Genomic DNA, 18,051 nt, shown 5'->3' with positions numbered 1-18,051 from the left:
TCCCCTCAATCAAATCTATCACAAACCAATAAGAATGCGATTAGTAATCTTAAAATTCAAGGAACAAGGCTAGAAAATGCCCTAATAAACTATAATTGACATGATGACGTTTTATGAAAAACTCCCTCTTTGATTCATTATTTCTAATGAATCTTAGTGTTTTCCCGTGGAATTTTTGTGTGTTTTTTAAAGGTACCATGTATGACTATTTATATTGTGAAAATGGAGGTTTGGAACAGCTCCCAGATGATGTGAGATTCGTTCCAAACCTCAGTCTTTAATACCAAAAACTTGCATTTCTGGTGCTTCAGAAACCCTACTTGCGTACGCAGGCTTAGGGTTTCTTTTGGCCTTTATTTCCTAAAAATAGATTTTTTAGCTCATTAAAAAGTTATATTTTTGATTTTAACATCTCTCAAGTCAATTTGTAATCTGATTGGGCTTTAAACCAACTTTGGGTATTCGAATTTCTACATCATTGGAGAATAGGGGCCCGAGTCATAAGGGGTATAAAATGCGGTGTCTACAACTGCATTATCAGAAGTTGAAGCCGAATCACTGCTACACCCCTCGCATAGAAGCTGATACCCCGATTTCACAGCATACAATTCAGAACTAGTATAAGGCCAGAACAACAAGTCTACGTGTGAGAAGGAGCAGAATGGGAGAGATTTGATTTTTTGAGCCTCAAAAGGATAGAAATTCTGATAAATGAGAAAAAAATTCCGCCACTTTGTGTTAGGATCGATAAGCTAAGATACCATAGCATTATTGTGGATGAATTTGGTGGTGAGACAATTCGGCCATTGCCTTCCCTAGGGAACCAGTTGTCCTTAAAATTTTGAATAGACAAACCATCCCCAACTCGCCATTTTGCCCCCATGGAAATTACTTTTTTAGCTCGAAGGATGCTCTTCCACACATATTACCCCGACTTTTTCTTTGCTTCAAAGATAGAGCCATCTGGGAAGTATTTAGCCTTGAACATTCTATAAAAGAGAGAATTCATGTCATGTATTAACCGACACACTTGCTTTGCTAGCATTGCCTCATTAAAATTTGTTAATTGTCATAAATCCATACCTCATTTTGATTTTGGTTGACATAAGGATTTCCAATTCTTCCAATGGTTTTTCCTTGTATCTCTACGTTGCACCTACCAAAATTTCCAGATCATTGCTTCAATATCGTGACAAAGGCCAACAAGTAGTTTAAAGCAGCTTATGGTAAAGGTAGGTATGACTTGAACAACTGCTTTCAATAACACTTCTCTCCCAACTTAAGACAATAATTTCTCATTCCAACCCTGTAGTTTCCCCTACACCCTCTTCTTTATATAGTTTAGGCTCACTCTTCTATTTTTCCCCACAACAACTGACAGCCCAAGATACTTCTTATAATCTTTAATTTCAAGAACACCCAGTAAATTTTTTATGGAGTTTTTGGTAGATTCTACCACTACTTTACCAAAAAATAAATTGGTCTTCTCTCGATTCACCTGTTGACCTAAGGCTAATTCATACTACATTAGGATGTCTTGGATGGTTTTCACATCCTCCAAGTCAGCTCAGCAGAAAATCAAGCTGTCATTTGCAAAAAATATGTGAGATATTTAGGGACCATTTATACCAAGAGAAAAGCCTTTCATTCTACCATCTACCACAAATTTTTTAATCAGCCCATTTAGTGCCCGTTTGTTTCAGTTTTTAGGAGCTGAAACGCGTGTTTGTTTAAAAGCTGGATAGAAATTACCATTTGGTGAAGCAGAAACGCAACTTTATATAAAAGTTGCATTTTGGACGAAGGCATAAACGCGCAAGACAATTTTGGACCTCTGGAGGTCCATAAACAAAAAGTCGAATGCGCGTTTGAATGGTATCCGTTGGGCTCTGCCGAAAAATACCAAATTACCCTTGATAAATGGCTTCAGTTCTCATGCGGTCCTCATTCCTCTGATCTCATCTCTCTGCTCTGCCCTCTCAATAACAAATTTTCAAATCCAAACACAAAAAAATCTATAACAAATTCCCAAATCAGCTAAGGAAAAAAAAAAAAAAATCAATCCCTTGCATGGGTGTTACAGACGATGTGCTAAGAGAAAAGGGAAAAAAAATGAGGAAGAATGACTGAAGGAGAGCTCTGTGAGTCTGTGGAATGTTCTGGGAAAAACAAAGAGCAGAAAAGAGTAAAAGAAAAAAAGAGGAAAGAAGGAAAAAGAAAAGAAAAGAGTAAGGGTATATTTTTAGTAAAGGGAGAAAGGAAGTGCTAAGAGAAAAGGGGGAAAAAAGAGAGGAAGAAGGAGAGCTGGAACGTTTTGAGTTTGGAGGAAGTGGTAGGTTGCAAAAGAGGAAAGAAGTAAAAAAAGAAAAGTGTAAGGGTACGTGTGTAGAGGAGAAAAAAAAAAGGAAAAAAAGGAAAAAGAAAAAGAAAAAGAAATGCGGTACGAGTGTGAAGGATAAAAAAAGAGGGAAAAAAAAGGAAAAAAAAAAAAGGGAAATGGTATCACAATATTTTCACAATAAATTTTAAGTAGTCGGTTATTATTAGCTAATATTGGTGAGAAAAAAATAATTTTTTTAGAAAGAGAAAAAAATAATTTTAATAGTACGTTCAAATTAAAATTAGTATCAATTTTTATCACAATATTTTCACAATAAATCTTAAGTGGTAGGTTATTATTAGCTAATATTGGTGAGAAAAAAATAATTTTTTTAGAAAGAGAAAATTTGATTTAAGTATGATGAAATAGTTGATTTAGGTATGAACCAAACTCACATCCAAAAAAAAAAAAAAAGTATAAAATAAACTCCCTTATATATACATTGTTATTTTTTGGTAATTTATCCCTCAAACTGCCACTTTTATAAGTGCTAGCCAAACACTCAGTTTTTTCAAAAAGCATTTTTAACAGTTTTTCCTAAACACTCAGTTTTTTGAAAATGCACTTTTTCATTATGCACTTTTTGAAAACTCCACTTTTTCATTATGCACTTTTATAAAAAGCTGAACCAAACTCACCCAAATCTTCGGAACACAGAAGAAAAAGATGGGGTGACAGTGGATCACCTTATCTAATTCCTCTTAAAGGTTTTATATTACCTCGAGATTCCCCATTAACCAAGATGGAGTAAGAAATAGAGTTAATACAAATAACCAACCCAATCCATTTACTATCAAAACCCATCTTGCCCATGAGCTTTTCTAGAAATACCCACTCAACTCTATCTTAAACTTTACTCATATCAAGTTTCATAGCCATAGATCCCTTATTTCCGCCCGTCCTCAGCTTCATATGATGTAAAGTCTCAAAAGCTACAAGGCTCTTATCAGAAAGAAATAACCTTATCTGCTTGGAAGCACTTTGAGATTCTGAAATAACATCAGGCAACAACTTTTTGAGTCTATTTGCAAGAACCTTAGACACAAGTTTATATAAAATATTACACAAAGCAATAGGTCTAAAATCAGTTACTCACTCTGGGCTTTTTACCTTTGGAATCAAGGTGATATATTTATGATTAATGTTGGGCGGAAAAATACCTGAGTTCACCACTGATAGGACAACCTCAAACACATTGTCACTGATATCATTCCAAAAGTGTTGGAAAAAAACCAGTGGAATGCCATCGGGTCCTAGGGCTTTTTAAGGCGACATTTGTTTCAAGGCATAGTCCACTTTTGCCTTGGTAAATTCCCCTATCAAAAGGGAATTCATAGCTGGCAGCACTGACCATGGTGTATCCTCCAACACTTCATCAATTTGGCTCAGGTTTTATGATTGAAATAATCCTTAGTAGAAATCAACAAACAAGGAAGCCACCTGATCATCGCCTTCACACTAAAAGCCATCTTCCTTCCACAACCCATTGATTAAATTGCGCCTAAACCTGTGGGAGGTCCAACTGTGGAAGTAACTAGAATTCTGATCTCTGTCTTTCAGCTAGGCAGCCATAGCATGTTGCTGCCACAATTTCTCTTCCTTAGATAGCAGCTCTTTGAGTTCCACTTTTAGGATGTACACCATGTCAGCCGAACCACCCTTGGTAGCCCTACCTTCTACTTCTTTCAATTTCTTTTTCTTCTCTATCAATTCTCGGGTGATGTTTCCAAAAGATAAATTACTCAATTTTTGAAGCTTTTCATGGCATTCTTCTAAATTCCTCCCCACTGCTGTCATCAGGCAAGGAGCATTACCAACACTTTGCCACATTGCAATAATAGTATTATGGCATCTAGTGTCTCAAAACCAAACTTGCTCAAACCTCCATGGCTTCTGTTTGCGAATAGTATGGGTGAGTTATGATAGGTTTATGGTCAGACATACCACATTCAAGTGAAAAACTTTCGTTGCAGGAAAGAGCGAAATCCATTCATTGCTAGCTATTGCTTTGTCAAGGCATTCCCAAACCGTGATTCCACTTGCAAGCTTCTTCCCCCATGTGAACTTATTACCTACAAACCCCAAATCCGTAAAAACACAATCATCCAAAACATCACAGAAGTCTTGCTTCTATTTTACCAGCCTCATTCTTCCCCCTAGCTTTTCATGGGATTTTAGAATCTCATTAAAGTACCCCGCACACAACCATGGAAGTGATGTAGTTTGGTTTAAATTTTTTAGGAGCGACTAGGATATATGGTGATTATTATGAGTTTTAGGCGCACCATAGAAACTAGTGAACCTCCAAGTATTGTCCTTTCCTTCATTTATTAGAGCATCAATATGATTCAGAGATGATGTGTCAACTAGAAGATCAATATCAGCTTTCTACAGAAGAGCTAAACCTCCCCCTTGATTGACTTTCGACACAACATGTTTATGCCTGAAGTCTAAATTTCTCAACTAATCCTTTAGCCTAGCTTCATCCAACTATGTCTTGGCTAAAAACACAACTATAGGATCTTGTGCCCGTATTAAGTCCATGAGCTCTTGAATTGTCCGATGGTTTCCAAGCTCTCGACAGTTCCAGGATAAAATACACATTGCTCTTGGCAAGGTTGACCATCAGCCTCTGCCAATATAATCTAATTTGCCTTGCCAATTTGAGAAACCATTCTGCGTTTGTTAGGTAACACAATTTGACCTTCCAACCTTGAACCACTCCTCTTAGATCCCATAACAACCTCCAAAGCATTGTCCTACTGAGAAGCACTTCTACAAATTTTTGTCCATGTCCCAGTCCTTGAACCCTGGCCTGGAACCTGATCATGGTCGATGTTAGTGATTGGCTCATGTGGTTAAGTTATCTCCAAAACCTGTGTGGCATCCTTAGCACGTGAGATTTTTTTGATGGGAGATAATTGAAATTGCTCCACCAAAATCAGATCAATATCAGTCTTGGAAACCAACTTATTGCTCCCATGATTCTCTCTCTAGCTCATCGATATTTTTTATGAAGTCTTTTAATATTGTAGGAGGCTCATTCCCACGTGATGTCAAAAATGTGCTCTTAGAATTATAGGGAGATTTTAGAAGCCCCTCATTTACGCTTGGGACATGATCTCAATCTTTGAGAGTTTGGAGCGAAATAAATCCTCATTATTAGCTGTTCCAAAAATATTTGTTGAAGAAATAATTGGAATTGACTCAGATTTATTTGAGAAGCTCCCAAGATAGGTGTAATAGACTCTCTATCCGTTGAGATTTTTGATTTTTGAAACGTATCACAATTACTGGCTTCCTCAGAAATTTCAGTTTCCATATCGGGTTGAGGCTTCTCTGCCTGAGAAGCACTCCGCCCTTACTCTACTGTGTCACTGGGCACCACTTTTGGACTTTGCTTCACTAGTGATCATGGTTAAGGCTTCTCGTAATAACTCGGGACAAAAATAACACTCTTACCCATTGCTGAATATGGAGTTGCTTTCAAACTGGGGCCACTATTGTTGATCTGCAAAGAGGGTTCCCTTGCTGTCCATCCACAATTCATAGTGTTTATCTATTTTATTTCTTCTTAAAAAAAAGATTATCTAATTTATTCTACATTTTATTAAATTATTATTTCTTTATCAAATCTTTATTATTTTCCCAAATCATATTCTCTCTCTCTCTCTCTCTCTCTCTCTCTCTCTCATTTTTATTATTATTTCTTTATCAATTTACAGATCAATAGTAACATTGTATATTTGCACAGTTGTTGTAGCTTGATGTTATTTTACACAAGTTTGGCTAAACTGATGTGAGTGATTTTTGGGGTTAAATGTGTAAAAATGAATTTTTATATTATTTTGCATTCACTGATGTTGGTGCTCTAAATGTGTGAAATTAGAAAAAAAAAATATATTTCAACAAAAATTGTTGCATTTTAAATTATCTTTTTAAAGCCACGCATTTCACTTAAATCCGATGTATGAGTTAAAAGTTATGGTCAAAATATTTAAACATATGTAGATCTAAATATTCAACCAAAAATGACACTTTTACATAGAGTCAGAAGTGTCAATTGGCAGTTTTCTCTAGGAAATAAGTGCCACTCGGCACTTTGGCCAAAAATTCACGGTCTAATTGCTTCATTTCAATTACATGAACATCTATGTATAGAGTTCCAAACAATCCATTTGAACATGAGAGAATTAAATAGAATTAAATGACTCCATGATTTCCAAGACATCTAAAATACGAATGAAAATAAATGATTAGATATTTTTCACAATCAGCATATGTCAACATTGACTAAATAAATGTTATATGACCATCCTTAAGGGACTTTGACTAATAGGAACAGTTTAAGGATAACTGGGCTAGAATTGGGCCTCCAAGTCCAAGTAGTAGGATTCCTCTATTTAGGTTTGTAAGACGGCATGAGCTGGGTTTGTTGGCTCTTTTATTCAATATTCCTGTATCATATAGCTTAGAGTTTTGTAATTTAACTGATTGTCACATTTTAATATTTTCAAGGGAGATATTTTAAATCCCCCTCCACGCACACCTTTTTGTATCCTCCCACATTTCCACCATAGAGAAAAAAATAATCAAGGTTTTTTTTTTATTGCACTAACACACCACAACCAAAACTGCATGCGACAATTAAAAAAAATTAAAGGTTAAAGTGCAAACTACATACCTAAAGCTTGGGCCTTTAGATTTTATATCATAAAATTTAATAATTTAGATTTTATCACCTGAATTTATATTACATTTGTGTTAGCAATCGTCTATTTACATACAAACAAGCACTTGAAAATGGGATAATATTTTTCAGAAAATATATTTATTTCAAAGCGACTCGAGTGTAAATATCACATAAGCTTGCCACACCTAATAAAATAACACCACATGGTCCACATCATTTTCATTATGTCACATTATCTTTGTAACCTAAAAAATCTTTAAATAATTTATTGACATGACATAATGAAAATGACATTTTATTGTATACTTAAAAGGGGCAAAATTGAAATTATGTATAAAATTCAAATTTTAGGAGAGTAGTTTAGGGAATTTTCAATTTTCCATAAAATTCCGTTTTCCAAAAAGGAAACAGAGCGTATCGTTATTTAAGTGGCACAATTGGTATTATTATTAAGAGCAAGATTTAGGTACAATATTTATATGATGTTTTTTAGGTTCTTTTTTTAAAATATTATCATGTGAATTTTTTCTTATAGAATAAAATTGTATTTTTTAGTTAAATAGTCATATGAGTAAATCTTAGAGAAAAATATAAGTAACAGCCACTAAGTGCATGTTTGGTAGATTGTAATAGACGTTATAATGTAATAGTTATTCCTATAGTTTAGTTATTCTTTAGTTTGGTTATGTTTTTATTATAAGGAATAATCATTCCTTATGAATAACTATTCTTCAAAATGATAAATAATTATTCATCTTTAAAAAGTAGTATTAGTTATTCCTTAGTAAGTGCAATAATTTTTATATTTAATATATTTTCAAATAAACAAATTTTTCATATGCATTTAACAATTATAAAAATAAAAAATCATAAAAAATAGTATATATCTCTCTTAAATTTAAAAATAACAATTTTTAAGGAGATATAATTGTATGAGGAAAATATTTTCTAAAATAAATGTTAAGTTTCATTCTAATGTTATAAGTTATAACCAAACTAATGAATATGTTTAGTTATTATATTACAACACATTTTATTACTAATAATAAAGATTATAATTCTATTGTAATCCTTATTCGGCGTACCGAACATACATCTAAATTTGTCCCACTACTATTATTATTATTATTTTTGGAGATAGAAGTGAGCGTTGGTATAAAAAGTGTAATGTTATCATACATTTACGTCTCAAATATTGTTTAATGTTTAGAGTAGACTGAGAATTCTAAAAAAAAAAAAAAAAAGAGTAGACTGAGAGAGCGAGAGAGAGAAAGAGAGCGAGAGCGAGAGAGAGCGCGCGAGCGAGGCAGACCGGCAGGGAGACAAGCAAAGAGTAGTGTCGCCTTGGCCTACTGAGTTTCTAGAACCTTTTCATCTCCTCTATTTCTCTGGTTAGTATCTCTTGCCCTATCTTTTTCCTTTCCGCCGCCTCAATAAAATTAGACAAGGCTTTTTTTTTTTTTTTTTTTTTTTGGGGTCAGGAATTCTTAGTGAAACTTTGGCCGCTGTACTTGGTTTTTTATTTATTTATTTTTAATATTTAAGTTTCTGTCATTTCCTTAAGTTTTATTTCAAAAATAGAATAGAATGGATCCCATTTTTAGGGTTTTTAAAATTTGCCTGTGTCGATTTTGATAGAAAATTAAAAAAAAGTACTGAGAGAGGTTGTCAAAGATCGCATAAAAGTTCGATTTGTGCCCTCATTTGAAATCACCTCATAAACCTTACTCGATATGGGAGAGAGAGAGACACACACACAAACATCTCATGTGAGAACCGCCAAAACAATTAAATAAACAAAAACAAAAAATCCCAGTGGGAGATTAGTGGTTGCAATTGCATTGTGGAGACTACTATTACTATGTTTAACAAATGTATGGGTCTGAAATTTGATCTTTTTTCTTTCAAATTCTTACTGGGGTAGTCGTAAGGGGTGTAGAAATAAGGATAATACGGTGCTGGTGAAGTTCTGCCATTTGTTGTTGTCTTTTTTTCAGTTCTGCATTTGAGTCAATCGTTCAATTGTTGTATGCTTAAGATTCTTAGCTTGCTATGCAGATAAAAACATGGCGTCGCCAGCTTGGTTAACACAGGAAATGCAGCCACCAACTTCTCAAGCACCTGTATCTGGTTTGCCTATTGGAGTGCCATCTAGCAGCGGCCCTTCAACTCCGACTGCTGCTGCTGCTTCTGCTCCGGGTGCAGGTACACCTGGTTTAATGCAAGGACCTGCCCAAGCAAGATATGCTAACGCACCTGGCTTTGCAATTCCTGCACCTTCATTCTCATACGGCGTGCTTCCAAATGCTCCCACCCCTTCTGGAAACTTGCAACAGTCAGCATCTAGTTCTGTCAGTATCGATTTATTTTGTCTTTCAGACTTCTAGATGGGTTTTGTAGTACTTATATCTGATACTGTTACTTCCGATGCAGGTTATTAATTCTAATTCACCCGCGTCTCCATTGGGGGTTCAACCTCTGGTTCCTGGACTGTCTTCATCTGCTAGTCCCTCTTTTTCATACAACATTTCACAAAGTAGTGTTCCTTTCCCTAGTATCCAGCAGTTCCAAACTAGCACGGTAAGTTGGTAACGATCGAATTCTCGAGTAAACGTGAGGTTCTCTTAGGTTAACTCTGATTACTGCCCTATTACTAGTGTATGGCACCATAAGTGTTTTTCCATCATGATGAGTAAACAGATAAGGAAATACAAACCTGTTTGGAAGCCATGTCACCTGTTTGGCAGATATGTATAAGAACATGATCCACATGTTTAGACATTTATCATTTATTATCACTCACAGATGAGGAAAATTCACATGCTTTGGCCCTTGTTATCATAACTGCGTGTAGATTTGACAAAGAGTTTAATACTGAAATGTTGTTGTTCAAATGAACTAGATAGATTGCATGCTGAAACAATCTTATGCTATGGCTCGTATCTAGCTGTTGAATTTTCTTGGTGACAGTTGTCAATCTTAAGGGTCCGACTGTTTAAGCTATTAATTTTATTTTCCCAATTTATGAGTTTTGGTTCATCAAGAAATTGTTGCAGTATTTTTTGTTTATTGTCTCTAGTTATTGCTTGTAAGCCATGAAAATTGAAAGATTATGACGGTTTTAGCTTATAAATCAGTATCATTAAGCTCTTTGATTTTATTCCAAGAGCTAATTATTCTAATTTCTTTGCTTGTTTCCAGAATACATCAAGTGCTGTCTCACAAGAAGCTGGTAATTTGACATCTGCATCTTCTATTTCTCAGTCTTTTTCATCACCCGCTGATAGTTCTTCAAGTTCAACAATTACTGCATCTTCAACCTTGAGCCAAGCAACTTCATGGATGCCCTCTGCACCTTCTTTTTCCATCCCTCCTGGAATGCCTGGAACTCCCGGGACACCTGGACCCCCTGGAATAGCAATGTCTACTCCAATATCCTCTAGTACTCTTCAAGCTTCTGCTATGGATTCTTCCTCTTCAGCAGTCCCAAGACCCCTTATGCCAACAGCCCCTGTTGTATCAAATTCAGCTGTTCAGCCTCAAATTTGCACTCCTTATGCACCTTTTCCTGCTATGGGCCCTCCTCAGGGACTCTGGTTGCAGCCCCCACAAATGGGTGGGGTACCTAGGCTACCGTTCCTGCCATACCCTGCTGCTTTTCCTGGACCTTTTCCTCTGCCGGCACATGGTATGCCTCTCCCTTCTGTTCCGTTACCTGATTCTCAACCTCCTGGTGTTACTCCTGTGGGAACTGCTACAGCAACATCTGCATCTTCTGCCCCTGGTCATTTGATGTCAGGAACTTTGGGAATGCAGACAGAATTACCTCCTCCGGGTATTGGTATGCCCATGGTTTCGTACTAAATTACTGATGAAACAATGTATGAATTGTTTATTCTTGTTCATTGATGTTTTATGGAGTTACGTTTTTCATTTCATCAAAATATTACTTGGTGTTTTGTAGATATTAGGAAACATGTAGAGGAAGTTCGAACTCCGGATGGAGCTGCTGTCGATGAACAATTAGACGCCTGGACTGCCCACAAGACTGAGACAGGGACTGTCTACTATTATAATGCTCTGACAGGACAGTCTACTTATGATAAACCTCTGGGCTTTATGGGGGAGGTATTTACATTAAGATTTTCTTTCTTCAAGTGCTGCAATTGCGTGATCATATTAACTGCCTTTTGATTTTCTAATTAATTATTCCATTTTAAACAGCTTTAGCTTTTGGAATATAGGCAGGTGGATTTTATTGGTGATGCATTTGATTTATAAACCATTTTTTTGGAATATAGATTTGCTTTCTACCTTATTTATTATTTATAATTTATAATTAAGAATATGATTAGGAAAGGAAAATAGAATGACTTATAATAAGATTGTGTGCAAGCCCTTTTCAAAGAATACAACTCACAAAGAAAGAGAGTCAATAAAATCAACAAAAGACATCAAGGGGATGCCATCTAGAGCATGCATTTAAGTAAACAAGTACCGTAAAATTTGGTTCCTTGTGTAATTTTCTTTTCCTTCAATGATGCATTTCACTTATTAAAAAAAAAAAAACATTAGTAATACTAAAAATTGGTGTCCAAAAGTATATATGAGGTGCTGGATTATTTTTTCCAATTTAATTTTATATTTTCAATGAAGTTTGGTATGCATATGTAGCTTAGAAGGAAGAAGCCCTGGAAAGTGGCATTTGTTTATAGTGTGCTTATAAATATCTTTAAGCATTTAATGACATGGTTTCTCTTGGAATTGTCATTAGGAATTCTCTAATAGTTCGGTTTGTATAGATTTCATTGGTTTTGATGATCATCGTACTTTTAAAGCTTAGAGGCAATATGCATCTACTATACATCATGTTTACTTGATATTCATAATTTTCTAATAAAACTTAATACTTGCAAAAAAAAAAAAAAAGACTAGTTTTGATAAATTACCATTTGTCCTAAAAGTTTAAATTATTAGAAATGGTAAATTGAATCATTTAACCATTATTCTAATACTCTCTCTCATGTATGAAGCTCGACTTCCCCTTAATAAGTGGGTCCCAACTTGTGGGGTTTTAACTTGATATATATATTTTTAATTTTTAATTTTTTAAATTGGAGGTACAGGAGAGACATGGTTCGAACTTACGACTACTTGCTCTTGATACCATGATAAATTACCACTTGTTGCAAAAGTTTAAGCTGCTGTGAAATGGTGAATTTAATAATTTTTTTAAAACCTGTTTATTTTGCTTAAAATATAAGCTGGGAAAAAGTACAACTGAACCTGGAAAAAGTACAACTGAACCTAGAAAAAGTGAGGCTTTGAAAACCTGTACATAAGCAAAAAAATCCCAAAAAAAAGGCTAAACCAACTAAACACTTGCCTGGAGGGTTATTCTAAATAGGTTTTATTTGATGAATACTATTTCCACCATATAGTTAATTTCTTTAGGTTTCCGCTTTTCTTTTACTGCATGGCTTCCTAATATCTGTAATGAGGATCCTTAGAACTGGCAATAATTTTATTTGGTGTGTGGTTTATTGGTGCAGCTTGGTAAAGTTCATGTGCAACCAACTCCAGCTTCAACGTAAGTTTATTCTTTCACAAGAAGTTTATATATTTTGATCAATCTTGTGTGCGTAGAAAACAGAAGATTCCTGAGTTGTCAGTCACTATTCCTGTTATCTGGTTCTTTTGTCTATGTGCATTTTGTCTTTCAATTTGCTGGTTTTAGTGTCCATATGCTTGTTAATATGCTATAGAAGATACTATTGTGGATTATTTATTGCTGTCGATTTGTCTCTACTCAGTAGTCGCCAAGAGTAGTGAATTAGAGATGGGCATAGCAGAATGATTTAGGAAAACTTCTGCACCCCCCATTTCCCTCCCCAACAAAAAAATCAATAAAAAAAGAGGAAGAGGAGATTAGAGAAAAATTGCTATAGGTAGGACATGCATGGTCATTATGAGTGGCTCTGTGGTATGCCCTGAATACTTTTGTTTAGTGGCCTTAATTGCTGTGTGAACCCCACAATTGCTTTGGAGGTCTTCATGACTGGCACTCCAATTTTTGGTTGTTCCTCACAACTTCCCACTTTACTAAATTCCCCTTTGAAAACAAAATTGAACTATTAAAGGATTACTTTGTGATAATTTATACCTCTGGGCCATTGATCTTTGACAACGTTTGGTCATAGGTGTAATGGTTTTACCGTCCAATTGGCTGGATGATTATATGACATGCTAAAAGTAAAAATAAAAGTACAAACTGATGTTGTTAAAGCTAGAGAACTTCTCTATTTAATGATCAATGTTTTTAGGTTGATAAGCTTGACATGCACCCAATGGGGTATTAAACCCACAACTTCGCCTTCAATCTACTCGTATGGGAGAAGCAAGTGCTATTTGAATTAGAGCTCATTGGTCTCGTTGATGGCTAATGTTGATTAACTGCCTGGCTTGATTCTAACTTAAAGGCTTGACCAACAATACCTTGTCTAGATTTTGTCCATATTGGTCCATGTTCAGGTTGCCAACAATTAATAATGTTTTTTTTTTGATAGGTAATAAGAGTATTATTAAACACATTGTAAAACAGAATAAAGCAAATACAAGGTGTTCATGATGGTGAACACAAGGAAATGCAACCAACAAACAAATAGCAACAAACAACAAGAAAAAACTTAAAGAGCAATACTAAGAGAAGAAATAAACTTCAAGATAGTGGAACAGTCCGAGAAGCCCCAACACCTAGACCAATCAAATAAAGTCTTCTGGCATAGAGCTTGTAATTGAGCCAAGGATTTCTTGGTATCCTCAAAAAAGCACTGATTTCTTTCCATCCAAACAATCCACATCAAACAGCCAGGAACCATATTCCAAATGTCTGAATTAAATTTACCCAACCAATAGCTCCAACAATACACCAAGCTTTCCACAGAGCCTGGCATGACCCATTGGGTCCCCAAGATCTGAAACATATAAACCCACAGAGAATGAGCTACAGGACAATGGAGGAGGAGATGATCCACAATTTCCTCATTTCGATGCCACATACAACACCGATTCACCAAAAAGCGCCCCCTAAGCATGAGATTATCCAATGTAAGGATTTGCCCATAAACCGCTGTCCACACAAAAAATGCCACCCTCTTAGGGATCTTAGCTTTGCAAACACCCTTCCATGGAAAATTGGAGGCAGCTGCACCCCTCATGTTATGGTAATAGGAACAGACATCAAACTTACAATTCCCGTTGAGACACCAATGAGAAGTGTCACTCCCACCAACCCTAGGGATCTGAGATTGAATGAACTCAAGGAAAGTGAAGGCAGCCTCTAATTCCCATTCATGAAAATCCCTATGAAATCTCAAATTCCAAATTCTATCGTTTCCACCCTCCTGGAAGCATAAGACATTAGAAATGCAAGCTTCCTTGTCATTAGAACACACATACAACTGAGGATAGAGCCTTTTAAGTAAGTTATCTCCCACCCACTTATCATGCCAAAAAAGAATACGAGTGCCATCACCCACCACTAGGGCCACATGTTTGGAGAAAATCTCCCAACTATCATGAATACCACGCCACAGACCACATCCATGGGCCCTTCTACATATTTTAGTAGTCCACCCTCCTTGACCCTCTCCATATTTAGTTGCAATTACCCTCCTCCAAAGATGAGTGCCTTCTCGCCCAAACCTCCATAACCATTTCCCTAACAAGGCTTTATTAAAATGCACTAACTTCCTGATCCCCAAACCCCCCCATATCTATCGGTATACACACCTTCTCCCAAGCCACTAAAGAATATTTGAAACACTCCTCTGAAGATCCCCATAAAAAATTTCTCTGAATACGCTCCAATCTATCAGCCATAGCTACAGGGATGACAAATAATGATAGATAGTATGTAGGAAGACTAGAAAGAGTACTCTTCAATAGGGTAAGTCTACCCCCCTTTGATAAATAAAGACGCTTCCAACCTGAGAGCTTCTTCTGCATCCTTTCCAATATAGGATTCCACATAGATGCAGTTTTGTATGGGGTGCCCAACGGCATTCCCAAGTATTTCATAGGCAGACTACCCACCCTACATCGAAGTATGGAAGCCAAAGCATCTATATTTCCAACCTCCCCAACCGGAACAATCTCACTCTTCCCCACAGTAACTTTCAAACCAATAAAAGCTTGGAAGCAAGACAAAGCCAGCCTAATGGACAACACCTGATCTCTAGAATCATCATAAAACAAAATGGTATCATCTACAAACAGCAAGTGTGAAATGTGTACCCCTATAGAGTTAGTTGGCCCCATACGAAAGCCACGAAGCAGACCACAATCCTCAATTTTCTTCAAGGTCTTACTTAGTACTTCCATAAATAAAAGGAAAAGAAGAGGGGACAGCGGATCACCTTGTCTCAACCCACGAGAGCTACCAAAAAAGCCAACCGGAGAACCATTCACAATAATAGAGAAGTGAACCGTGGTTATACAAGCCTTAATCCACCCCCTCCACTTCACCCCAAAACCCATCCTATCCAATAGATAGAACTATGCATCCCAATTCACATGGTCATAGGCTTTCTCAATGTTCAGTTTGCAAACCACCTCGGGGACCTGACTCTTCAATCTGCTATCTAGGCACTCATTAGCAATAAGCACTGAATCCAAAATTTGTCTCCCACCAACAAAAGCATTTTGAGACTTAGAGATGAGACAATTTAGCACAACCCTCAGTCTATTTGCCGACACCTTAAACAGCAGATTGTACACACTCCCTACCAAACTATTTGCCAACGATTAATAATGTGTTTGGGCCTTCTGTATTTCTGAAACAAAATTTGTTGGCTTCATCAAATGACTGAATTGAATCAGTTAATCAGTATGCCATGTCTATGTTGATAATAAGTGAGGAAGGACTAGACCAGCCAGTTGGGATTTTTTTTTTCTTTTGCAGAAATAAAGGTCATCATTTGAGCAATTCTAAAGAGTAAGTAGTATAAAACATATCAGATTAAAAGGCCTGACATATATGGAATTTATATTCATGAACAGTCCCTTTTTTAATTTTAAAAATAAGATAGTTTGACTTTCTTTAGGTTCATAGCCATATGGAAATTATTGTAATTTTGTTGTTTAAGGGCAGTCTTATATAGATTTGCTTCACGAGTTGTGCTTAGTTGAGTTAAGAGTTTGTTGGAATGGATGTCAGTTTTGCAATTTTTTTTTTGATAAGTAGGATCTCAGTTTTGCATTGTCAGTCGTTATGGTCTGTTAGTGTTTTGATAAATTCATGTAATTTGTGTGATTAATTGTATGGTCCACAGTTGTATACTTTCTTTATACTTGGGTGAGACTATTTTTTGATGGGAATAAAAATTACATTACTTATCCCAAAAAAAAAAAAAAAATGGTTTGGTGGGTCAAAATATTGCCTAGTCACTAACAGTAGGTCTTGACTGGTTTAAATTTCTTGTTGGCTTTCCTAGCAAGTTTGCTTGCTTCCAAGTTTACTTGGTCTCTGTTATTTATACAGGATTGACGTATATTTGAAGGTATAGGATAAATTATCTGAAAATTACTATTGCTTGATGTCTGATGCTTCTTTTCTTGGGAGTGATCCAAAGAATCTTAGAACTGATGCCTAATCACCCTATGGTAGGTTCTTGTTCTCTCTCTCTCTTTACTTGTACCTGCTGTATGTTACTCCAGCCAACCTTGAAATTTTCTTTTTATTTGGATTTTGGTTGTATGGTACTGAACATGTACAGAACCCCGTTAGATTTGTTGTGAGAATCTCTTTCTTGAGTGGCTTTGAATATAGCCTTCACTCCTGTCCTCTGAGTTGGTCATGAGGATGATGTTTTGTTATTATTGGTTAATTACGCAAAAAGTCAAATTTCTTTTAACAATGTCTGATTTTACCTTCATTCTTTTGTTGAGGTTTTCTTAAATTTCCTTCTCCCCTTCTAATAAAAATTGAAGGTGTCAGGGGCATCGACAAGAAAAGAAATATGAGCTTAAGCGATGTTCTGGTATAAGATACAAATGTCTAATCAAGTAAAGCGTCAGTTGAAAGAAGTTTGAGTGTTAAAAAGTAATTGGAGCTGTTGTGGGTGCTAAAGTAATTAAGGTTAGCCCTTTACGGCTTGACCATTCAACGTCTGCCCTTTATGGCTGCTTTATTGATTTTTAGATTCCACCTGCAGAGACCTACTAGGCAAGAAGCACTCAGTAAATAAATGCTTCTCTTTTATGCATGATATTTGTTTGTCCAAAATTTTAGAAGAAAGTATTTAAATTCGGATTTGGGCATATTGATACTCTATATCATGGATACTATAGGCAAGTCATTCCTTCTATGTTCTTTGACTGTATGGACCCATTTATTATTATTATTATTATTTTTGACAATCTTCTTTGCCATTTAAGAGCCTAAATACCTGATTTGAATTATAGATTGATCTCTGTAAATTTGGTCCTCTGGCTTTCTGTAAATTCTGGGAAGTGCTGTGATATATTTAGTGCCATATTATTGTTAAGCTCTCTTTAGTTATTTTTTTTTTTACCGGATCTATTTTCTTTAACTATTAGAGTTGCTGCAGGTGATCTTTGCTGTCCAAAAGTACATAAAAAATTTTCCTTCTAAAGTTGTGTGTTGTTTTTTTTGTCTTCAGGGTTAATATATTTGGTACTGATTGGGTAATGGTCACAACAAGTGATGGAAAAAAATATTACCACAACAACAAAACCAAGGTACAGATTGTTTGTTGAAATTTAAATTTATTGTTATTGTGGAATACCATAGTCTAAAAGAATAGTTTGGGTGCTTGTTCTTGAGTTTTTTTATCTGATTAATTGGAACAAGATCCTCTCCATTTCAATTCCTGTCCATTTCATGGTTCAGATTTTATTTGCATCTAACAATGTACAGACTACCACGTCATTCAAAATTTTAAATGATGTAGTAGTC

The 18,051-nt window shown here is 35.7% G+C and overlaps 1 protein-coding gene across 2 annotated transcripts in view; it reads left to right on the top strand.

The window, feature by feature from the left end:
• Positions 1 to 8,296: 8,296 nt before the first annotated feature.
• Positions 8,297 to 18,051, top strand: part of LOC111995088 (pre-mRNA-processing protein 40C) — a 31,733-nt gene continuing 21,978 nt past the window's right edge. Inside the window, exons 1-7 of one of the 2 annotated variants that reach the window (XM_065774851.1) lie at positions 8,297 to 8,464; positions 9,132 to 9,424; positions 9,507 to 9,653; positions 10,275 to 10,908; positions 11,038 to 11,201; positions 12,626 to 12,663; positions 17,756 to 17,834. In XM_065774851.1, coding sequence (XP_065630923.1) covers positions 9,140 to 9,424; positions 9,507 to 9,653; positions 10,275 to 10,908; positions 11,038 to 11,201; positions 12,626 to 12,663; positions 17,756 to 17,834 — 1,347 coding nt within the window. In that variant the 5' untranslated portion in view covers positions 8,297 to 8,464; positions 9,132 to 9,139. Of the gene's footprint in view, positions 8,465 to 9,131; positions 9,425 to 9,506; positions 9,654 to 10,274; positions 10,915 to 11,037; positions 11,202 to 12,625; positions 12,664 to 17,755; positions 17,835 to 18,051 lie in introns of both variants that reach the window. The other variant, XM_065774850.1, reaches the window with a different exon arrangement.

This window comes from Quercus suber, unplaced genomic scaffold, assembly GCF_002906115.3.
Source record: "Quercus suber isolate HL8 unplaced genomic scaffold, Cork oak 2.0 scaffold_100, whole genome shotgun sequence".
In the NCBI taxonomy this organism is placed as follows: domain Eukaryota; kingdom Viridiplantae; phylum Streptophyta; class Magnoliopsida; order Fagales; family Fagaceae; genus Quercus; species Quercus suber.
Note: the sequence above shows the minus strand (reverse complement) of the source record. Positions and strands in the feature narration are given on the sequence as shown.